The sequence below is a fragment of the Lactuca serriola genome, chromosome 2 (assembly GCF_051521515.1).
Source record: "Lactuca serriola cultivar US96UC23 chromosome 2, Lser_US96UC23_V15, whole genome shotgun sequence".
Taxonomy (NCBI): domain Eukaryota; kingdom Viridiplantae; phylum Streptophyta; class Magnoliopsida; order Asterales; family Asteraceae; genus Lactuca; species Lactuca serriola.
Window position 1 is genome coordinate 195,163,271 of NC_136409.1, and position 25,226 is coordinate 195,188,496.

The window sequence follows — 25,226 nt, forward strand, 5'->3', positions numbered from 1 at the left end:
AGCCGAAAGCAACTTCTTTAGTACAAGAGTGGGGACACTGTTCTCTATAATAATGCGGTTAAATTGTATACATTTTGTTTATATCCAGGTGTTTCCAAGGCGAGAAACATTTCCAGATTTGGACTGTGTTGACTCGGTGAGTTCAGTGGAACAACTCATTATACTTTGAAAGACCTTAACGACCAGGGACTAAAGGTATCTTTTCCTTGATTTTTAGGCTTATTCTAACCTTAATTAGTTGAGCCCTTTAGGAGGTTATTATTAATGTATCTGCATCCATGGTAATGAATCGACACTTGCAATCCAAGTTTTAGGTTAAGCTTCTTATAATTCTTGTATGGTGTCATTGGGTTATTTTCTTTTTTGATGGTGGGATGTCAAAATAAACGGTTCTTATATAGACTACAGAGCGAGAGCTATGTTATTCTTGTCTCTTCAACTACATTTAACTAAATAAACACAATTATCTTATTAAATTTAACTCAAAACCCATAGGGCATTGGTCTTGTAAACACTGAAATCACTCAAAACTCAAAACAATATATACCAAGAAACAAATATTCAGTAGATTTCTGATATAATGACTTGTGTTGATGCAGTTTTTGCTTAAATATTCAAACATGGTGCAATACAATTTCAAGAAAATCACAAGGGTACCCACTGGAAAAGACTTTGCAGACATAGTCCTCAGTAGAACCCAAAGAGAAACCCCAACAGTTGTCCACAAAGGCTATGCAATCAACTGAATTAGAGGTTTTTATATGAGAAAAGTGAAGTTCACACAAACAAACTTTGGTGTTTGCAATTATTGATCCACAGTAAGTCCATGGACTGACTGTTATGCTTATAATGTGTTTTTGGATTGTCCTATACAATGTTTTATTGTTTCTGTGTATTTTGTGCATCAAGTAAAGTTGGTGGAAGAAAAGAATATGAAGCCACTTGATTCAAATCTTGCAGCATTATCAGCAAGATGCAGTAAAGACTTGGAGTTGAATTTGGCTAAGTCTTTCTTGAGTGAGATGGGCCAATGTACAACTTCTTATCCATATAACAGCTGTTTGGAGCATTAGTCTTAAAGAATTATGAAAGGCAAGATGCAACTTTATTTAGTTGGAATTTGATGTAGAGAGTAGATTAGATGCAAATTTAGATATTGTAAAAAATAGAATTGTATGACATTAAATTTTATGCAATGGATTGTATTTTTTGTATATGATATTTTATTTCTATTATGAATTGTATGACATCAAATTTAGATATTGTAAATATTTATTTTAGAACATTTAAAATTATGATACGCAAAAATGTGTGTCATCTTCATTTATGACATGGCCTTTCTTGAGAGGGGCTTCCTTGATACGCATTGCGTGTCATAAACATGCGCGTCGTAAGGTTACGACACGCAAATGCGTGTCGTCTTCCTTTATGACAGGGCCTTCCTTGATACGCATTGCGTATCATAACCGCGCGTCGTAAATGCGCGTCATAAATGCGCGTCGTAAATGCGCGTCGTCTCTCTTTATGACAGGGCCTTCCTTGACACGCATTTGCGCGTCGTCTGAGCGTTTTACGACGCGCAATGAGCGTCGTAAAAGGCCTTTTTTCTAGTAGTGCCTCTAATTTGTCTTATTCTGTTTTCGGTTTAGGGACGAGCATTTGAACAAATACCCGAATCGGAACAAAAACTTGAACCAAACCGAAATGAATTAGGACCTAATAAGCTATCCGGTTTGGTTCTCAGGTATGTATTTTAGCCTTATTCGGTTATCGGTTATTTCTGTCCGGGTTACCCGAATAACTGCTTAATCGGTTCTAAAGGAACCAGACCCGAATAAGCTATCCATTTTTTTTTACATTTCAACATGTTTGGATAATTAAGGCAACTTTGAACTGTTATGGCGTCTTCGTTATTTGCCCGATTTGCCTGACTTTTTTTCCAACTTGTAGTTCACAATTTAACACATTGTTTACACAATATATACGTTAGTTTAAGTTATATACTCAATAAGATACATGCCCCTAAACATCGGGTATTGAAGCTGAGTTTTCTATTTCAGCATGTTTACAAAATTTTATGACAATTTTGAACTGTTATGGCGACTTCGTTATTTGTCCAATTTGTTTGATTTTTTTTCTAGCTTGTAGCTCACAAATTAAACTATTGTTTCCATGTACTTTTTGGTTGTATATTTAATGAGATATATGCTCCTAAATAGGAGTATTAAAGTTGTTTTTTTAACCTAACATTTACTTTATTCTAATACCTTAAGTAATTACAAAAACAACCCCCTAAGTTTAAAAAAAGTACCAAACAATACGGTTTATTCGGTTCTATGCAGTTCTTAATCATATTGTAAATGTTATTGGATTTATTCGAATAATAACCGAACCATAACGATTAATACACGAACCGAACCAGACTCGTATTGGTTTGATCGGTCCGATTTTCAGTTCCTCCAATTAGTCTTATTCAGTTTTCGGTTTATTCGGGTTTGATTTGGTTCCGGCCCGAATAACATCCCTAGCTAGTTGTGCATTATAATAGGTGCAGATAGTTATATAATATCACATAATATGTATGATGATTTATCTATTAGGCTAAGGGGAGTGGTGTAGAGCTCACCGAGCTCCCCCTCAGCTCCAACAAGGAAAATGGAAGACTAAAAGAAGAAAGGGAGGGGATGAGGGGTGGTCGGCCGAGTTAGGAAAACGAAAGGGGGAAGAAGAGGTCAAAGAAGGGAGCCCCGCAGCTGGTCATCGAGTTTGGCCACTGAACTAGACATGCCGAGTTGGTGGCTTGGTGTGTATCGAGGCTAACTTGGATATGTCGAGTCTTGCCGAGTCCCACTCCGTTCAGTCTTATAAAGATTTACAAATGAAGATGTTTCAAAATCATGTACGTGAGTAATTGGTTGTTATTCATGGTTGATTTTGATTCACGAACAAAGTCTCAAATCCAGCCATTATTATCATCACGACATAGATAGAGAGAATCAACTCCAACCATTACATCATACATTCGCACCCTAAACAAATGCATAAATATAAGCAAAACCACACACAATACACTAAATTCCACACACTACTACACAGCAAATAGACGTGAAAAAGACGTCATCTTGCCAATAATTATGGCCATAACATACAAAGAAAGATCAAGGGATTATTGATGATCATACATGCGTATAAATGGTTGAAGCAAAGAAGAGGTCTATATCTGGAGGATTAAAGAAAGCTGTGGGCGTTGTATAACTCGAAACAATCCTTTGTTTCTTTGGAGCCTTGGGACACGTTAGATTCTCTGGTATTCTGTACTTGTTTGCTTTAGGGGTAGTACACTTATCATCCATCTTCTTCTTCACTTTGCAGCTGTTCCCTGTTGAGGAGGGTTGTTGCAGGTTTTATGAGATGAAGACATGAGCAAAAAGAGGGTTTTAGTTGAGCTGTCTGAAGCTAGAAATGGTTAAAGTAAGTGTCCAACGGAAGTAATAACTGGGAGAAAGAAAGATAACCATTTGTAGAAAAAGAGATGAATTTCTTTGACTGGTATAAAAGCAGCAGATATGTATGAGATAAGATCATTGAGTGCTTTTCAAAAACCCATAAGAAACGCTTCTAGTGCTGGTTGAAAGTTGAATCCCTTGATCATTGAGAAGAAAATCTTTATACAACTTTAAACATTTATAATTAAATATCTAAAGAAGATTACTACAAGAATGTATACTTGGTTTATAAATAATTATATTTAACAAAAATAAAAAGCTAAAAACAACCCACATTTCAATTATTACAAATTACAACAATATCAACCACAAATCAGCATACAAATTACAAAAACAATTTCCCGCCAATACTCGAGTAAAACTCAAAACATCAACATTCACTTCACTTCACTTCACGTAGAAAAATCCCCAAAAGTCATTGATTGACCAAGTGCTGTTCTTACACGAAGCTGCAGCACAAAATAGCATTAGCAACCAAAAATCTTATATATTTTTTACAAAAAAGAAAAAAAAAAAAAAAAAAAAAAAAAGTTGTATTTTTTATTTTTTTTACCTTGACATCCAAGCAAGGATCATTAACCATGTTCTTTAACTGTGAAACAACACCTGCATTTCTTAATTTGACAACTCTTGCTAATGCACCTGCCCCAGTTGGAATAGTTAGATTTACTACAGTCCATACAACAGCTGTTCTCAAACTTGCCACGTCACTTTGCAATAAAGTCACAATTATTGACTGATTATTATCATCTTCATTCACAAGTTGCTGCATCACTGCTTCCTTCTCAAACTCTTTCCCAGATGCCACATTACACATAACATACATTGCCTGTTACATACAATAAACAAAACCCCAAAATTTGACCAATTTACCCTTTATGCATACAAAAAAAGGGAGCCAGATTTAGGAATAGTAAGACTTATTTAACCTGAACCAAAACTTGAGGTTTTGAAGCTCTTCTTAATTCCCTCCCAACAGTGTTTAGCAAAAGACCTTCAGTGAATAGATACATAATAGAGTCTACAGGTCCATTCACAAGATTGCAAACAAGCCCCAAAGCTTGCTCTTGTACACATGCATTAGAATCTGATACACAAAAAATAGCAACGTACTTTTATTTATCTTTTTTTTTTAATTTCATAAGTTAGGGATAAAGGAAAGTAGGATGCTTTAATGAAGAAAAGAATGAAAGTAGGTTGCTATTTGTTGTATGTTACCAGAGATGAGGCGTGTTAATGGGAATAATTTGAGGTCCATAAAGATTTCTTCTTTACACCTGGAGTCCACAAGAAACATCAAGTTTCTTAAAGCCCAAACAGCATTGAGCCTAACAGTTGAATCCATGGATTTTGATAGCTCCACAAGCTGTTTCACACCTCCACTTTGTATAAAAAGAGACTTGTGTGTTCTAAAATCAACCACCAAGTTACTCACAGTGCATAGTGCAGCAACCTGAAAAGTCAAAGTTTTGGTCAAAGTTTCTAGATTCTTTTTTTTCTTCTTTGGGGAGGGGAGAGGTGGCCTTACCTGGACAGAAGTAGAAGCATCATATAGAAGCTGAATCACTGGCATGATAACTGCTTCTGTCATAAAATGGCCTGCACTCAAATACTGAATAAATAGTTTTAGCAAAAAAAATTAGGGTTTATAACTTTATATGATAATGGTTGTTCAAAAGCACGAACCTTAACTGAGCGGGAAACATTTTTCAAACAGATGCAAGCAGCAACACGAACATCTGTTGTAGTATGAGTCAAAGCATCAGTTATGATGATCAAAGCCTGTAGAAATGAATCAAAAAAAGGAAAATAAGTAGAATGTTAAAAAAAAATGAATAAAGAAATTCTATTCTTTATACACGAACCTTGGGTGATTGCAAAACAATAGATCTGCAAGGTTCAAGATTCGAGCAAAGATTACCCAAAGTTGTAAATATTCCCTCAAGGCGTTTGGCTTGTAATGATTCTTTTTGCATTTGGTGACAAAGTTTGTCAACTGTATTCGCCTCAAAAGCTAGTTTTTGTAGATCCTCTTCATGTTCTATGAAGCTAGATAATGTAAACAAAGCTTCATCTCCCACTTGACCAAAATCATCAACAAGTTCAAGCAAAACCAGAATCAATTTGGTTCTGATTCCCACTGATTGAAGATATGATGATGATGATGATGAGGTGGCATTCTTGATTAAAGTCAAGCATATGCATGCTAGCAATCTTGTTCTTGGGTACCTATCTTTTGTTAACTCTAGTAAACTACCAAATGTTGTGCTGTTTTCGGGTCCCACAAATTTAGTAATGACTTCAGGGTTTTGTTTGATGATTGTGGCAAATGATTCCAGGCTGGATTCTCTTTGGGATGTGGTGCCTTGAAGAAGGTTGATGAGTTTTTTTAAGACTCCAGCATCTGCTAATATTTTCTGCTCGTTGTTTGTTTCACATGAATGTGTGATGATGCTTGCACCAAGTCCAGTTACATTTTCATTGTTTTTGTCTAGTAAAGATATGAGGAATTCAATGTTTTTGTGTTGGAAGAAGTCGTATTTAGGAGCAGCTTTTGATTGGTATATCATTTTAAGGGCACGAGCACCTGCATCTACAACCTGCAAGATGAATTTAAAGTTTTGAGAGGTGACAAACTTGTTTAGCTCTAAATTTATTGTAACAAAAGCTAGATAATATACAATATAAAGGTCTATGTGACAAAGTGATTGAAGTAACAATCTGCATATGATTTAGCTCTGGGATCAACAACGCTATGTTCATAATAGCTTTATTTGATGGCAAAACTGATAATCTTATATGGAACAAAGACTATAACAGCTTATACATCATAATAATGTCTTCATACACTAAACTAGCCTTATATCAACCTGCTGGATTTATTATCAACATATGGATTTAGACACTATCAACCACAGCCAAGCAATCTGATCAGATTAAAAAGTGCAAGAGGAATTTTATGATCTTGAAGTCTCAGACTCTCAGTTCATTTAACAAGTTCCAAAAGTAGCAATAGGAGTTAGAAAGAGAACTGCAGTTTATGCCTATTAACCTAGCCCTAGTCGATTAGGCACGTTAATTGCTAATGTTGGCACTGTTATGCCAAGTAAAGGAACCTTTATCCATCTTTTATGGTAACGAAAATTCAAAACATCAATGTTAAAGGAAATCATGTCGGTAACAGTTTCATATGGATTGGGTGAAAGATAACCTTTTCGTTCGAATGCGAAAGGAGATTTATAAGGTGAGGAAAAGCTCCGGCATCTAGAACGGCCTTAACACCGGCATCCACCCCGCACGCAAAACTGCCGATGGTTGCAGCACACTGGATGAGGAGGCAATCGACTGAAGAGGAAGCGGATGAGAGAATCGAGACGACGGAGGGGACGGCACCTAGCTTGATGTACGAGAGCTTCTTCGTGCGATTGCCAATTATCTGGTTCTTAAGTTCCCTGAGGACCTTTAATTTGGCTTCTCCGCCGTCTGCAGCGGCGGAACGAAGCCGCTCAATTAAACCCTCAGGGCGGTGAGTCGTCGACGCTGAGCCTGGCATGGTCGTTGGACGACGGCGAATGTCATACGCGCCGCACCAACGCGTGTCTATAAGCGCGTTAGTGTGATTTAGAAAGAAATGAGACTTCAATCATCATTTGTCACAAAGACATCGAGCACTTGATCTCTTTTTGTTATCGGATGAATGTGATCAACCTAAATATTGTTTCGCTAAATTTTACTCCAAAATAGAATCCACAATCATCCAGCTTTTTTATTTTCTATATTAAACAAAAATCCAAGATTTTTTAAGATTTACCTACGAGCCTTTTCTATTTTGCAATATGGGATAGAAAAATCTCATTAAATGGAAATAATGAAATTGTTGTAAGTTTAAAATTTAAAATGTATATCTATCTATTTATTACAAGTTATATAAAGTTTATAAATAATAAACTTAAAAATTGATATATAAACTTTAAATCTAACTTACTAATATAATTATACACGGCAAATGATGTATTAGTATTAGAAGGTGCAACGAAAACAAACCACAATACATAAAAAAACTTATATTTGTCAGCAATTTTATAAAATAAGAGAATAAAAAAAAGTAAAGATTTACGAAGTTGTAAGGCTATGTTTCAATGTGTGGCTTTTGGGGATATGTGATGTGTAGTTTCGAACTCAATGAAGAAATTTTAAGGTCGGTTTGGAGTAAGAAATGACAAATTTAAAAATGCTATACAATTGTATAATTGAAGTAATATGTGAGATCATTTTTAGTGATGGTAAAATAAATAGAGCTTACACTTTTAGTCACTATAGACTAGATTAAAAAATTGAATAAATCAGATCGTTGTACTATCTTACGATCGTACAATCATAAATATGATCTCACACCAAATGACTTCTAGCCTAATGATATTTAGTGTTGTTTTTCTTTCTGATATTGAGAGTTTAAGTCTCGCTTGAGATATATGTGACTTTAGAAGTAGTTTAGGAGTAAATTAGAGTTTTCGTTCAAAGAAAAAGATATGATCTCGCTATAATGTCAATTTTATCACCATCCAAACTATTTTTGATTTGTAGGATCCTAGGACAATCCTATGATCAAGAACTCAATCTTGACAACCCTATAAAAGCCTATTAGCTTTTAAAAAAATCTTATCTTAATTCCAAAACTTAATTGTTATTGTTTCAAAACCTTCCTTATTTTATAAAAAACGTAGGTGAAAACAGTTTGCGATTTCGAGTTTGGATGCAAAAGTTATGTATATTTTCCGAATTTTCAAGGATTTTTAACAGGAGAATGGACACGATATGTGTCATGCTAAACATACCAAAAATGACTTAAACTCCCATTTTAAGTGATGTACTTTGGTCTTAGTGCACTTAAACTTCATATACGAGTCGTAATGATTTAAATAAGTTCAAATAACATTATTTTATCTCCATTAAGTTCTATAATCGCCATGACTTAATAATTAAGTAAATTAATTCAATGTCACATGAGCTATAAAGAAGCTCATGTAAGCATCAAACACCAATTATGGGTCTAAAGCTCTTAATAACTTCTAACTTAGTTCCTATCCATTCTAACCAACTAATAAGTTCTTAATGAACTTCCAAACACTTAATAAACATTTAATGACTCAATAACACAAGCATCCCAAAGCTTGAAGTTGGTGATTCCATCCTTAATACATGATTCTCATTCCAATTGTGAATTTATAGAGATTCATTTCTTATAAGCCTTGATCTAAACACATTTTACTCCATTACAATGGAGAATTTCCATTGGAATCACTAATTACTTTACAATTCTTTCACAAAAAAAAAATAGAATCGTCATATGGATAAACACTCGTCTCATTGCATATAGTTTTTTGAACTTAACTTTATAACTAGATGCTAGAATACAACTCATCATAACCAACTCACGAGGTAAAAGCTTGGAATGCCCAGTTCCACCATCAAAACTCCGTCAAATAACTAAGTGGACAAGTTGGTGATGAAATGATGTTATAATGAAAGCTAAACCACTAAAACATATAGAAATCTGTATTTATGTGTCGCACCCGGTTCCTGGTACGTAAATGTTATTTGAGTATTTCCTTTCTTTTAGCCTTGGACTCGGCGAGTCATAGGTCCGACTCGCCGAGTGGATGCGGGACCCGGGACACGTTCAAGTTGGTGACTCGGCGAGTGGATGCGGGACCCGGGACACATTCAAGTTGGTGACTCGGCGAGTCCATATCCTGGACTCGGCGAGTCACAGCTGTTGGATGAAACCCTAAGTTTCAGGGGTTTGCACCCTATTTAAAGGACTTATCAGCCCCAAGCCGGCCCCCGTTGACCCTTAAAGCCCTGTATCTCTCGTTCTAAGCTATTCTTTGAGAGTTTGAGGTTAGTGGGTGTGTTTTTGAAGGCTTTGAAAGAGGAAGGAAGTAGATCCAGAAGAGGGGAAGCCAACCAAGCATTATTTGTGTACTTCCAGCAGTTCCTTTGAGGTATAACCCGTTTTCCCCTTGATTCTATGCTTAAAACTTCATTTGGGTCCTTCTTGGTCAACCCTCCCAAGCTTGTATGTGCATTGTATGTTGTAATAAGGCGTTTGGCCTTTGGATCTAGGCAAGATTGAGCTCCAGGAGCTCAGATCTGTTAGCTTTTTGGCTCCATGTTGCTTGTTAACCCCAGATCTACCCTTTTGAGACATTTTGAGCCCTAAAATCCATATTGGTGAATATCCACACGTAAAGTTGGAAACTTTACGTGTGATTCGTGTCCTAGAAGTCCAGATCTATGAATGGCATGGACTGGAATCGAGCAAATCGGTATATTTTAGGAGTGCATGGCAACGACTCGGCGAGTCGTTCATGTGACTCGACGAGTCTGCTCGCGAGTCTTCGAGTTTGTCCCCTTTTCGTAGTGTCGAGTGAGCAGTGAGTCACAGGGTGTGACTCAGTGAGTCGGAAGCTTAACCCATCTATGGAGGTGCTCGACGAGTCAATGCCCTGACTCGGCGAGTTCAAGGCAATCTCCTTAGATCAAGAACAGACTCGACGAGTTGTTCATACAACTCGGCGAGTCTTAGCATGAGTGTTCTTCGGATGAAGATGAACTCGACGAGTTGTTCATACAACTCGGCGAGTAGGATGAAGGACTTGAATATTGGTCATGAAGGCGAACCCGTCGAGTCGTCGCCTAACTCGACGGGTAGGATCGGGATTCAGAGCAGTCGTTTGCGTAGGGACTCGGCGAGTTGGAAAGCCAACTCGGCGAGTCGAGGTCAACTGAAAGTTGACTCTGACTTTGACTTAGGGCAAGGTCAGGGGTAAAATGGTCATTTTACCCAAAGGTCAGTGAGCAGTGTTTGATTGAGTATATTGTGGGAATTGCAGCCGGAGGGTTTCCGGAGCAGCAGCAGCAGTAGTAGGTGATCAGTTCCCACACAGACCAGCAGCTATCTCGAGGTGAGTTTCCTTCCCAGTAGGAACGGGCCTAAGGCACCAAGGCCGACCCGTGTAGACGAGATGCTAGTACTAGAGTGTGGGCCGAGCCCGTATCTCTGTCGTAGTTAAGTACGATATATGTGTTAACATGATAGAATTGCTTATACTTGTTGTCTGCGTGATAACTGTATGTTGTGGGTTAGTGGTTGAGTGTGGGCAGGGCCCGTATCTCTCCGAGGTCGGAGTGTGGGCTAGGCCCGTATCTCCCAGATAGCGAAGTGTGGGCAGGGCCCGTATCTTCACAAGTGTGGGCGAGGCTCGTATCTCCCGGCTAGCGAAGTGTGGGCAGGGCCCGTATCTTCCTGAGTGTGGGCAAGGCCCGTAACTCCTAGCTGAATAATGGTTGTTATATGTTGTATGGTATGTGGTATTATGGGGGAACTCACTAAGCTGTGTGCTTACAGTTTTCAGTTTTGGTTTCAGGTATCTCCTCAGTTAGGGGAAAGGAGCCGGCGCGGTAGCGGCACGTCACGCACACACTCTCCGGTTTCCGCATTTATGAGCTTCACTGGGATTTGTACTCTGATATTTTAATTGAATGTACGAATTGGCTTTTAGACCTGGTTCACTGGTGTGATATTTTGATCAGACAATGTTTAGCCTTTTATATCTTCTAAAAGTAATGTTTTTAAAACGAAATTTTTGGTCATGAAAATTGGGTCGTTACATTATGAACCTTAGGGTTAGAAAACCCATAAAACTCATTCAAATTCCTATTTAAGTGTCTATGGAAAAGATGTTGCTTTGATATTGAATCTAATTGGAGAGTAGAGCCTAAAAACATGAAGAACTTAATATTAATCAACACTTTCATATTTGGGGAAAACCCTAAACCATAACTTCAAATTTTAAAAAGTGCGAAAAGAGTTTATACCTTGCCAATTCTAGGAGATTAAAGAGGAATGCTTATATTTTCACTAAAGCTTCAAGGGAGCTTCAAACCTCCGTATATTGAGAGAAAATGATATGGGAGAATATGAAAGAAGATGGAATCATTTGAATGAGGAAGGAAGAGAGATGTAGTGATCTAATTTTAAAAGCTTGGACAAGTGGCAAAAATAGCTCATCCACTTCATAACCCCACACTAAGTTAATCATATGACTTAAATATAACTAATGTGACATCCCTATTTTCACGGCTAGAAAATACCGATTTGTTTATGCTTTATTTGAAAATCGGAGTATATTTTTAAATAAATATCTTGCGGAATTTGTTCCCAAAAAAACATGATAAATATACTATCAAAGCATTTCCGAAGAAATGTATTTTGTTTATATTAAAACTTTGGGATGTCATCGTCAATACTAAAACATAAGCTTAAACAGACCTTACATTTATTTACACTAGTGATCTACATATCCTCTAATCTCTCAATGTAAAGTAGCTTTGTATCGATATATGTGATACAAATAGACTGAGTGGGTCAGGTTGGGAAACCTGGTGAACACATAGGGTTTTCAACCCACAATAATATAATTATTATGTTTAAACATCAAACAATCAACTCAATTACTCATCTCCATTATCTTCTTTATCTCTTAAGGATTTACCCTAAGAATTATTTATCACGCATTCCTAAGCATTCATCCTAAGGAATAGGCATGAAGTCACATCATCGCCAGGGTTTATTTAATAGGCACGAAGTCACATCATCACCAAGGTTTATACAACATGCACTAAGTCCATAGCTGCCAGGGTTTATCTAATAGACACGGAGTCACATCTTCGCTAGGGTTTATCTAATAGGCACGGAGTCACATCGTCGCCAGGGTTTATCTAATAGGCACGAAGTCACATCGTCGCCAGGATTTAGGCACCAAGTCTGCATGGTCGCCAGGGTTTAGGCACCAAGTCCGCATGGTCACCAGGGTTTATACAATAGGCACTAAGTCCATAGCTGCAAACGTTTATCTAATAGGCATTAAGTCCATAGTTGTCAGAGTTCTTAAATTACAACTGGTGAACACATAATTCAAAAATACCTAATCCATACTCCCAAATCTAAAACTAACCTCTCTACCTAATCCATACTCTCGGATCGGGTATGTATGACCCATACTCCCGGATCAATAACTAATAACGATGTCTATACCCTGCTAGATGACTAAATCATCCTAAACATCGAGACCTCTAATCAATTTTTTTTATTTCATCACACATCATCTAATTCATCTACCCATGTTTTACCCAACATATTTGTAGATATAAAATACATATACAATTTAAAGCAATTAAAACATGTATAAAAGGGTTCATCCATCATAGATAGCAAGTATAAAAATAATATGCACACATAGCACGTAATTTATATAAAATATTTCATATCTATGTGTAAGATGAAAATAATATGTACTCACTTTAGTAGCGTGAGTTGATAGAATCTAACTACAAACAGTCAGCGGTTCATGATCGTTGGGCTCGGAACGTAGAAACGCCTTCATCAAACGAGAGAGAGAGAGAGAGGAATCAGTGTAAGGAATGAAAGGGCTGAACTTGCTATTTATAGGTTGTTCTAGGCCTATTCACGTCATGAACATGATAGGTTCACGTCGTGAACATGATAGGTTCACGTCGTGAACTTCCATGAGTCATCTCGTAGCTTTAACATGTATTTTCTAGCCCCGATTAGTGTCCCTGACACGTTTCAAGTTGTGAACCTCATGTTCACGTCGTGACTTAAGGCGGCTAGAGTTTCTGCCACGTGTCATGCCCTTAGACAACTACATCTTCATAAGGCCATAACTTTTGCATACGAATCCGTTTTCGACGTTCTTTATATCCACACGTAGGTGAAGACGTACTCTACAACTTTCTTTTAAGTCACTAAGACTAAAAAGTACTTTATCATAAACTCACTTTTTATGATTCCGATGTCGTGTCGGTTTTGTCGCGATACTTCGACATGTTATAACTTCTTCGTTATAACTCGAATTTCAGCGTTTTTTATATGTATGGAAACCTTGTGACATATACTACAACTTAGTTAAGATTATTTATTCTAAATAATTCTATATCAAAAAGTCATTTTTGACTCTTATAGTCTTTAAATTGACTAGCCCGAATATGCGGGCCTTACACTAATAACTATAGATTTGTCATAACGAACCATTCTCTACTAATATCATGACATTTATGTCATAAATAGAGTTAGTTGGGTTAATTACTAAGTATTTACTTAAATTACTACATAAACTCTAGAATATATTTGACCCAATTAAATATTAATTTACTTTAATTATATTTAAAAAAAATTTAAAGCAACACATATTTATTTTTAAATTTATTTGAATTATTTGATTTTGTTATTGTTTATTTTATCATTAATTTATTTATTTTCTCAAAATTTTATTTCCCCATTAAAAATGGTTAAAAATTTTAAACCCCAATCTAGGATATTATATATATATATATATATATATATATATATATATATATATATATATATATATATATATATATATATATATATATATATATGCACATAATTAGTATATCAATTTATACTCAAATCTAATATACTTATAAACTACTCATTAATTCCACTTATATCCACGATATGATATGAACTCTCAACCTAAAGGAGGAAGGGCAACACCTGATACCACTGGGCTAGAAGCCATTTGGTTGTTTTGTGTAAATGTTATTTCATGAGTACACAACCTTGTTTTTTGTGAACGTTATTTCATGAGTTCAAGCTTCAAATTTTCACAAATTAATATTTTGATCCATATAACAAATACAAGTCTAAAAACGTATTGTCCAACGCCATGCACCAAATTCCTCTTGGTAATTGGAACCGACACCCACCATGTTGTCTTTCTCAATTAGTCAGAGAGGAAAATTACATGGAAATTTTTATTTCTCTTATAGAAAAAACCACTAGTATTATTTTAGCAAATATAATTTTTAAATTTTAACAAAATGACATAATAGTTCAATAGAATCACACCACACTCAAGACAACTCAATAGTGATTATTAAGATGTAAACACTTTAAAATGAAACGAGCTTTAGGTTAGAATCGTACAAACTTTAATATCAGGGGTCGTATGTAGATAAAAAAAGATCACTAAAAATCCTATAAACATGTGAGAAGCTTATTATTATTCTTTTTAAGTATTATGAAATGAATCATTGACAATACCTAATAATAATACAAGTTTTACATCGACGTAGTAGGTAAATAGACAACAAAGTTGCACCGCTAACCCTTTATGGATGACAAAATTATTTATTTAAAAAACATCATTCGTAGATCTTGGGTCATAACATTATTATACATGACCCATTTGACTCAAGTAAGGAGTTTCACACTATCTGTCACAAGGAAACCCAAAGTATCGAATGTGAAAGGTATAAACATGTGTTAATTTTTCATGCATGTTTACTCATGTTTCATTCCTGTAACAACCCAAACTTTCTGTTATCTAATTTATCGGATTTATCAGAGTTTTATCGAACAAGTTCGAAATTCTATACAAATTAAAGCATTTACATCCCAGGCAATAGCCACGGGTTTACGATAAAAATCTTACATACCTAAAAGAACAACAAGGATTTATAATAAATAGCATCCTACTATCTAAGTCTTAGCCTTGTGCTCTTGTAACATCTTCAGTTTCTAGGTAATTACACTCTTGACCCTTATTTTGCAAAATGGTCACTTATGGCACTTATATAAAACGTGTGGGTTGATGGCGTAAGTTGGGCGTACGTTTGGTATGTTGGGCGTACGTAGTTGAAGGTCAAACCTTAATTTTTAGGGTTTGAACCCTATTTAAACATCCTTAACTCTTAAGACCTTCTTCATTCACTAACCTCCATCCCCATTTTCGAACCTAGAAAACCCTAATCCATTTTGTGAGCTTCCTTTAGCCATCAGTGTGTGTTTTGGTGTTCTTATAGGAAGGAGAAGGAAATGAGAACATCTTGGGAGCTTGAAGCAACCTTGGATCTGGAAGTTTTCACATCATTCTTTATATCCATAAGGTATAAAGTTTATACCTTGATGCTGATTTTGTTAGATCTAGCTTGTACGATGCTATTATATGCTTTTTGTCCCCAAATTACGGTTTTCTTGAGTATGACATGCTCTAGACCAAACCGGTTGTCCTTTTGGACATTTTGCAGTGTCTAGAGTCGTAAAAGTGTAACCTTGGTCCCTTATTCCCTCCCATGCAAATGCTAGAGAGCTTAAGAGCTTACGACAAGTTAGATATTTGGTGTTTGGCATTTTCTACACATGCAAACTCATAAAGATGGAAACTTTATGGCTTGGAATGATATTTGGGGGCTAGATCTACATTTGGACGAGAGGACTTAATGAAATAAGGACTTAATGGGAAAGTCACCATTTGGTCGAGTACGTTGGGCGTACTTCTGAGTACGCCGTGTGTACTCCTTTGGGAGCCCGATCTGGATCTTCAGTATGCTAAGCGTACATGTTGAGTACGTTGGGCCTACTCAACCTGAGTCAACTTGGTTGAATTTTTGTCCTTTGAACTTGACCAAATTTTGACCAAGTTTGACCTAGGGGTATTTCGGGTATTTTGAGTTGTGATTGAGTTTGGTCACTATTCGACATATAAGTGATTGGTAGAGCTGATTTTTGGAGTAGTGTTCTGTTCAACTATCTTTTTAGATTGAGAGGTGAGATTTCCTCACTGTACTTATGGGTCGAAGGCACCAATGTCGGCCCACTAGACTATGCATTTGGTATATAGGATGTTGTTATGAAGTAGTGACCTGTTAGATTTGTATCATGGTATTTAGGATGTGATAATGATTTGTAGATCTTCCTGTTAGTCGGTTGACTGGTTATATGATTATTTGTTCGCTAAATTCATGTTATCTATTATGTGTATGTTGACATAGTGTGGTTGGGTTGAGACTGCACTACTCTGTGCGACCAGTCAACAAACCCATGGAAATCTAACCGAGAGGTTGTGGGTCAGAGCAATCCAATCGGGAGGTTTTGGGCTAGGGTAGTCCAATCGAGAGGCTCAGGACCCAATATATAGTACGTATGGAAAGCCGACCGAGAGGTTGTGGGCTAGGGCAATCCAACCGGGAGGTTGTGTGCCAGGGTAATCCAACTAGGAGGTTGTGGACTCGGCATGCAATATTTATATTTGTTTGGTTGGTTGTGTCTGATACTTTGGGGGAACTCACTAAGCTTTGGCTTACAGATTCATTTTATTGTTTCAGGTACTTCATACAATTGTGGGAAAGCAAATGCATGATCGTACACATCCTCTTGATTTTATGATTTTGAATTTTGGGATAATCTGATTTTGATTATTACTCTGGTAAACGATGTTTGTAAATAATTATGGTCTTTGGATTGGTTTTGAAAAATTGAGAATTTTACTTTGACTTTTGGGATGTTACGACCCAAATCTTCTGGAGTAGCCTTTACACAATATAATCAACTCATGGGACCAAAATATGCCCAATAACTCTAACTAACCTAGATCTAAGCAAGGAATCAAAAAGGTTAAGACTTTATATCTCCTGAAGGCTGATAAAGATGATTAGAGCTTGGATCTACAAGCTTCAGGCCAAGCAACGTCTCTTACAAGATCTCATTCTTCTCTAAAGCACACCAAAAATCACACCGAGGCTTAAAATTCACACAATATAGGCTAGGGTTTTGAATTCAGGGTTAGAGGGGATGGTGGTTGAAGATAAGAGGTGTTGGAAATGAGTTGAGGCCTTTAAATAGGATCCAAGACCCTAAATCAGGGTTTGATTTTGGGTCGCATACATCCAACGTACATCTGGTACCCCCAACATACGTGAAAGAGTCTTCGCGATCAACACAACCAAGTACGCCCAACGTACTTCCCTTATACGTCATTGTACTCAACAAGCCCTTAACCATTCTAGCTTATGAAGGGCATAACTTATTCATTCTAACTTCGATTTCAATGATCCTTATATTCTCGGAAAGGTAACGAGAAGCTATATACTCATTTAAATTCCCCTTCGCCTTAAAACCTTCCGAACTTAAATCCTAAATTCATGAAAGGCCTGAACCATTGCCTTTTTACCATTAAAAGCTGAACTTTTGGGTCACATAATGTATATTACCCCCAACCAAAAGGGTATTAATCATTTCTTTTCCCAAAGCCCGAAGCCTTATGATAATTGATCTTCAGGTCACGACCCTGAATTATGAAATGACTTGGAACAGGGTGTTACATTAGATTTATACGATATAATGATCTTAGGACTTAGATAAATCATAAAGTTGCAAACTTTATCTCTTAGCTTCACTCGAAATCCACCAAAGGGTTTTAACATGCAAGATAACCTTAGATCCACTAAGAAGAAACTAAAAGATTAGATCAATAAACCTTACAAATGGTCCATCAAGGTGCTTTCAGAGATTGGGGAGTGTTGCTTGCTGACTTCTTACTCCAAACCTTCTTCTACTTCCTTCAAAATGCACCGAAACACCAAAAAGTGCTTAAGAATCACCAATATGAACTCAAAGATCACCAAAAGGAATTAGGAATTAGGATTTTGAGTTTTGAGAGTAATGGAGGTTGAGGGTAAACAAGCCCTAGCCCATATTTCCCTTTAAATGGTCAAGAATTAGGGTTTTATCATCAGATGGTCGCCACGTAATGGCCAACATGTTGCCACGTTGTGGGAACCAACTTAATATCCGTGAACATTCCAGACATGCCACATCGTGGTGGTGCCTTCACCACGTTGTGGCAACTTAGACTCAACACTTTAAATTAGATGAATAAAATAAAAATACCTCAGGGAATCCAGATGTTACAAGTGTGATGAAGAAACGAGGGGATGAAGCCTATTTGACATGGGAGAATCTTGGAGTAGTTGTTTCAATCTAGAATGGAAATGTTGACAAATATGGGTGAAAACTTATACTTACCAATTCCAATGCTTATGTTCAACCAACATGAATTATTGTCATCAAGGTTTTGTCGTAGAATTTAAAGTGACGGGGCCAAAATGATGCCAATTAATCTTTTAAGATATTCTTTGTGTTCAAACACAGGGTGGTTGGCTTCAAACACAAGACATACTGGACGAGTTTTAATAAATGCTTGTAACATAAGACACCATCTCCGTCCACCAACCAACCATCATCGATTTACCTCGCCAGGGAATCCCACCACTTAACAGAGAAAAAGCATTTTATGTCGTATTTGCACCACCGCTGGGATGATGATGCAATTTTGCATCTGGGTTTTTGATACCTGATGTTTTGGTTATAAAGATGCAAAAGTTAGGTTGTTGCTCTATCGATGGATTAGCTTTTGCTTTATGAGACGATATTTTGATGGAGATGATGAAATTTAGATATAATAATAAATTATAGTTTATATATGTAACGCTCGTAGATCAGGGCTAGTCAATTTAGGGACGATAAACGTCAAAAATGACTTTTTGATAGAAGATTATTTAGAATTAATAATCTTAACTAAGCTGTAGTATATGTTACAAGGATTTCGTACATATAAAGAACGCCTAAATCCGAGTTATAACGAAGAAGTTATGACCTGACGAAGTTTTGCGACAGAACCGGCAGGACACAGCGGGACATAAAAAGTGAATTTATGTTATAGAGATATCTAGCCTTAGAAATCTAAATGAAAGTCGTAGAATACGTTAAACCGTGAGCGTGCATAAAAATAACGTCCAAATCTGACTTCGTATGAGGAAGTTATGATTTTTCTAAGTTTCGACTTAGCAGTATGCAACCCGAATACCCGATTTGAGACCGAGCCGTTTTTTAGCCAAAACAATCAAACGAGAATCGAAGATCTCGTTAATTGTAGTAAAACGATAAAAAGATAGGCGAAAACGGACGTCGGATGAAGAAGTTATGATTTTATAACGGAGTTTTCCTGTCTCGGCCTACTAAAAATAAATAATAAAAATAAATTCAAAATTAGCCGACGGAGTCTAAACAAAAGTTGTAGAGCGTAGTCTCACCTACGCGGGGATATAAAAAACGTCGAAAACGGAGTTCGTATGAGGGAGATATGAATTTTTGAAGTTTATTAAATAAATAAAATATTGAATTTAAATTTCGGATATTATCCAAAGGGGGGGAGTCAGCGGCCTTATCCCCATTACACCCAGCGTAATTCGGGTTTCAGCCCCCTATAAAAAGAAGTCGAGTGCAGCCGATTCATTTGCTCATTTTCTCTCCTCTCTCTCCCGTTTTGCATCGATTTACGTGCAAGAAATATCCCGAAGCCCCGGTATCATTTCCGAGCCCCGAAGCAAGTCCCGAGGCCCCGAAGATCCCGAGAAGTGTGATTCCCGAGCCGAAGATCTGCGCGCGAGAAGCCGATTTTTGTGAAGATCTTCCAGATCTACCGAAGAATATTACTTTTACAAGCCGTAGTGTTGTCCGATCATCTTCTGATCAAGTGAGTGTGTGGTTACTTTCTTTTAACACATAAATATAAAGTATTAGCTATGAAATACGTGCTATGTGTTATATATTATTGTCTGTTTAAGATGGGCTTGGAATTGATGTTTTTATATGGGTGTTAAATGATTTAAACTATATATATAATTTATATCTACAAATATGTTGGGTAGAACATGGGTAGATGAAATGTGTTGAAAGAATGTGATAAGAGATAGGTGAGGATATAATGGTGATGATAATTAGGTGATGACAGACAGGTGATGAATTACGAGTCCAGGCGATGTTGTGGCTACGTATTCATGCGATGATAGTCTATCCCTTATTATGAATTACGAGTCCAGACGATGTTGTGGCTGCGTATTCATGCGATGATAGTCTAACCCTTATTATGATTTACGAGTCCAGGTGATGTTGTGGCTATGTAATTCATGCGATGATACCCTAACCCTTACTAGTCATATATTTAGGGAGTGATCCCCGAATTAGTATTGTCTATATGATGCAGGCGATGATCCTTAGGAAAAGTTCTTAGGAACAAACATATAAGGAAATAAGATGTAAGGAGATGAGAGGTAAACATGATATAGGAGATGACCTTTAGGATAATATCTTTTGGGAAGATTAAACAAAGATAATGGGGATGGGTAATTGGGTTGATTGTTTGATAATGGAATATAATAAATGTATTATTGTGGGTTGAAAACCCTATATGCTCACCAGGCTCCCAAGCCTGACCCACTCAGTTTTCTTTGCATTACAGGTAATGGCACAAGGGTATAAGTTGGTGGACTTGACGAGAGATTTTGGATTATAGATCAGTAGTTATAAATAATTGTTGTAAGGTTTATTTTATATTGTTTATGCTTTTGGTCTGTATCGAATATGACATCCCGATGTTTTATTATTTAATGAAAATACATTCTCTTTGAGAAATGTTTTGATAAATAGTTATCATATTTTTGTTTTTGGGAACAAATTCCGCAACAGTTTTCTTTAAACGATTACTCTGATTTTAAAAATAAATCATAAACAAATCGGTCTTTTCTAGCCGTGAAATTGGGGATGTCACAGTTGGTATCAGAGCATTAGTTTAAGCGAACTAGGAATTTGTAGGATTTCTAGACTTAAACTTAGAATGCTAAGCGATGATTGTGAGATGAGTTTCTACCATATTTTAGACACGAGCACTAGTATATTTTAGGAAAATTGCCTAAAATGCTTTTATGTGCTAAATATTATATGTTTGCCATATATGATATTATTTGTTCGGATCTATGGTCTGTTGCCGACCGGATCTGGAAACCTTATGTGTTTAGGATTCTAAACGTACGTCTACGATATTAGAACTAGCATGTAAACGTTTCGGAGTGACAAGGATGATTTGAATATCTATCGTGAATGAGGATCTAAAATCACCTTATTCGGTGTATAGATAAAAAATGACAAGAACCAGGAGTGGAGCTAGAAACGTGAACGAAAATAGGAATCAACCACCTGTGGTTGAGCGAGTGGCTGTTGTAGCAGCAACACCTGAACCAATAACAATGGCTGGAGTGTGAACCATGATTCAAGCCATGATGGCTGAACAAAAAGAGGAAATGAGACAATTGTTGCTGAACAACAGGAGTGAACCCTCAATACCAGTTGAACAGCCTGAGCTGAATGAGGGGCAGTCAGAAGAAAGGAACTATAGTGGGACCATTGGTCAAGCCAACTCACCAATAGTTCGCCGAAACAATCAGGATGGAGACAATGATGAACGTGGATGCAAGTACAAGGATTTCATGGCATCCAAACCACCATGTCTTTCTGGGAGCCCGACACCGGTGCAAGTCATGGACTGGATCTCCAAGATGGAGACAGTGTTTGAAAGTTGCGAGTGTAGCAACAGACAGAAGACCGCTCTTGCAATCCATCTGTTAAAATCTGGAGTACTGAGCTGGTGGAAGTTACTGGCCGGTTCAATGCCCAAGGGGGAAGCTAACAAGATGTCTTGGGAAGAGTTCGTGGAGCAAATGAAAATGCAATACTGCTCTGAGCAGGATCTTCTGGAAATCAATAATGAGTTCCAGAATCTAAAGAAGGGAAAATTGAGTGTCACTGAATACGCTACAAGCTTTACGGAGAAGATGAAGCTTATTCCATACCTAATTCCAACTGAACTTTCCAAGGTCAACAAGTTTGCCAATGGATTACCAGCGGACTTTGGTCCAATAGTCAAGCAAGCAACCACTCTGAAAGCCGCCATCTGGGCAGTCAAGAATGTTGAGACCCAAATAAGGGAAAAGGGTCTAGAGAGAGTTGAAGTTGGAGGGAAAAGGAAACACGAGGGATCTTCAATGATCGACAAAGAAACCAAACTCTCGAAATCCGAAGGAAAAGATGAAACCAAGTGGTGTGAAAAGTGCAAGAAGAAGCACTTCGGAAGATGCGATGGAGAAGTGACCTGCTATAAGTGTGGTAAGACCGGTCACTATTCCAGAGATTGTACGTTCGACAATAGGAAGTGTTACGAATGTGGAGATGGTGGTCATATTTCGAAGAACTGCCCAAAGAAGGACAAAGCTGCAAAGAAAAACGTACCGCCACAGCCAAGGGCATTCCACATGATCCTCGACGAAGCGAATCAAGGATGAGGATTTTATATCCAAGGATCAAGTTATGAAGTAGCAGTGCGAATAGTAACTTATGATGTAGCCTATTAGAGGCATAGTATATGGTGAACTTGAACTTTTGTGTAATAGTTTCAAGAAATAATATAAACCATGGTTTTGTTATCTGATGTGTTAAATGATTATATGATTTATGTATAGTGACTTGGTTAACTGCGAGACAATACTTGGGACGAGTATGAGTAGGTGTGAATGGTAGTAGAGATCTATACTACCGGAAGCACAGGACTCGCACTTGGATCAGGGAAAGTCGCAAGGTTACCAAGAAGCTAGTGATTGGTCTCGTTTTATTCAAGTATGTCATTATCATTGTTTCGGTAATGACTAGTAAGATGGTTGTTATTCCAAACCTAGCGGTCATATCAATTGAGTCCGACTATGATGAGAGGTCATCGGGACACGACCCATCAGTTAGTTACAATAGATACATGAATGTATTTATCCTAAGAAGAAGAAGGAGTCCACAATAAGGATTTATTTTGTAACTTGAAGGATACGATTGAAAGTCCAACATAGTATGAAAAGCAGATGAAAGATTGAGCATCACGGTTATTAATAAGGATGAAAATTTAATGTAAGGACTGTTTCGTTGATGATTCCGGGACGTAATCATCCTAAGGGGGAGATAATTGTAACGCCCGTCGATCAAGGCTAATCAATTTAGGGACGATAAGCGTCAAAAATGACTTTTTTATAGAAGATTATTTAGAATGAATAATCTTAACTAAGTTGTAGTATATGTTACAAGGATTCCGTACATATAAGAACGCCGAAATCCGAGTTATAACGAAGAAGTTATGACCTGTCGAAGTTTCGCGACACAACCGGCACAACACAGCGCGACCTAAAAAGTGAATTTACGTTAGAGAGATATTTAGCCTTAGCAATCTAAATGAAAGTCGTAGAATACGTTAAACCGTGAGCGTGCATAAAAAGAACGTCCAAATCTGACTTCGTATGAGGAAGTTACGATTTTTCTAAGTTTCGACTTAGCAGCATGCAGCCCGAATACCCGATTTGAGACCGAACGGTTTTTAGCCGAAACAATCTAAACGAGAATCGAATATCTCGTTAATTGTAGTAAAACGATAAAAAGATAGGCGAAAACGGACGTCGGATGAAGAAGTTATGATTTTATAACAGAGTTTTCCTGTCCCGGCCTACTAAAAATAAATAATAAAAATAAATTCAAAATTAGCCGACGGAGTCTAAACGAAAGTTGTAGAGCGTAGTCTCACCTACGCGAGGATATAAATAACGTCAAAAACGGAGTTCGTATCAGGGAGATATGAATTTTTGAAGTTTATTAAATAGATAAAATATTAAATTTAAATTTAAATTTCGGATATTATCCAAAGGGGGGGAGTCAGCGGCCTTATCCCCATTACGCCCAGCGTAATATAGAATTACGCCTAGCTTAATTCAGGTTTCAGCCTCCTATAAAAAGAAGTCGAGTGCAGCCGATTCATTTGCTCATTTTCTCTCCTCTCTCTCCCGTTTTGCATCGATTACGTGCAAGAAATATACCGAAGCTCCGGTATCATTTCCGAGCCCCGAAGCAAGTCCCGAGGCCCCGAAGATCCCGAGAAGTGCGATTCCCGAGCCGAAGATCTGCCCGCGAGAAGCCGATTTTTGTGAAGATCTTCCAGATCTACCGAAGAATATTACTTTTACAAGCCGTAGTGTTGTCCGATCATCTTCTGATCAAGTGAGTGTGTGGTTACTTTCTTCTAACACATAAATATAAAGTATTAGCTATGAAATACGTGCTATGTGTTATATATTATTGTCTGTTTAAGATGGGCTTGGAATTGATGTTTTTATATGGGTGTTAAATGATTTAAACTATATATATAATTTATATCTACAAATATGTTGGGTAGAACATGGGTAGATGAAATGTGTTGAAAGAATGTGATAAGAGATAGGTGAGGATATAATGGTGATGATAATTAGGTGATGACAGACAGGTGATGAATTACGAGTCCAGACGATGTTGTGGCTACGTATTCATGCGATGATAGTCTATCCCTTATTATGAATTACGAGTCCAGGTGATGTTGTGGTTGTGTATTCATGCGACGATAGTCTAACCTTTATTATGATTTACGAGTCCAGGTGATGTTGTGGCTATGTAATTCATGCGATGATACCCTAACCCTTACTAGTCACATATTTAGGGAGTGATCCCTGAATTAGTATTGTCTATATGATGCAGGCAATGATCCTTAGGAAAAGTTCTTAGGAACAAACATATAAGGAAATAAGATGTAAGGAGATGAGAGGTAAACACGATATAGGAGATGAGCTTTAGGATAATATCTTTTGGGAAGATTAAACGAAGATAATGGGGATGGGTAATTGGGTTGATTGTTTGATAATGGAATATAATAAATGTATTATTGTGGGTTGAAAACCCTATATGCTCACCAGGCTCCCAAGCCTGACCCACTCAGTTTTCTTTGCATTACAGGTAATGGCACAAGGGTATAAGTTGGTGGACTTGACGAGAGATTTTGGATTATAGATCAGTAGTTATAAATAACTGTTGTAAGGTTTATTTTATATTGTTTATGCTTTTGGTCTGTATCGAACATGACATCCCGAGGTTTTATTATT

General features: G+C 37.1%; 1 protein-coding gene across 1 annotated transcript; it reads right to left on the reverse strand.

Annotated features, from left to right (window-relative positions):
• Positions 1 to 3,727: 3,727 nt before the first annotated feature.
• On the reverse strand, positions 3,728 to 7,238 carry LOC145087957 (ARM repeat superfamily protein). The gene is made up of 8 exons (XM_079026116.1): positions 6,718 to 7,238; positions 5,372 to 6,106; positions 5,193 to 5,288; positions 5,035 to 5,118; positions 4,725 to 4,959; positions 4,436 to 4,593; positions 4,060 to 4,335; positions 3,728 to 3,955 (listed from the first exon to the last, which is right to left on the reverse strand). Exons 1-8 carry the CDS (start codon positions 7,057 to 7,059, stop codon positions 3,899 to 3,901), a joined length of 1,983 nt encoding a protein of 660 aa, XP_078882242.1. The 5' UTR covers positions 7,060 to 7,238; the 3' UTR covers positions 3,728 to 3,898.
• Between the last annotated feature and the right edge of the window lie 17,988 nt (positions 7,239 to 25,226).

What these genes read in the sequence shown, in the direction of transcription:
- LOC145087957 (XM_079026116.1), bottom strand. Translation starts at nt 7,059, where the DNA reads ATGCCAGGCTCAGCGTCGACGACTCACCGCCCTGAGGGTTTAATTGAG. An exon ending in ATGTTTCCCGCTCAGTTAAG is followed by an intron (nt 5,119 to 5,192) that starts GTTCGTGCTTTT and finishes CTATTTATTCAG; the next exon opens with TATTTGAGTGCAGGCCATTT. An exon ending in ATCCTTGCTTGGATGTCAAG is followed by an intron (nt 3,956 to 4,059) that starts GTAAAAAAAATA and finishes TTTGTGCTGCAG; the next exon opens with CTTCGTGTAAGAACAGCACT.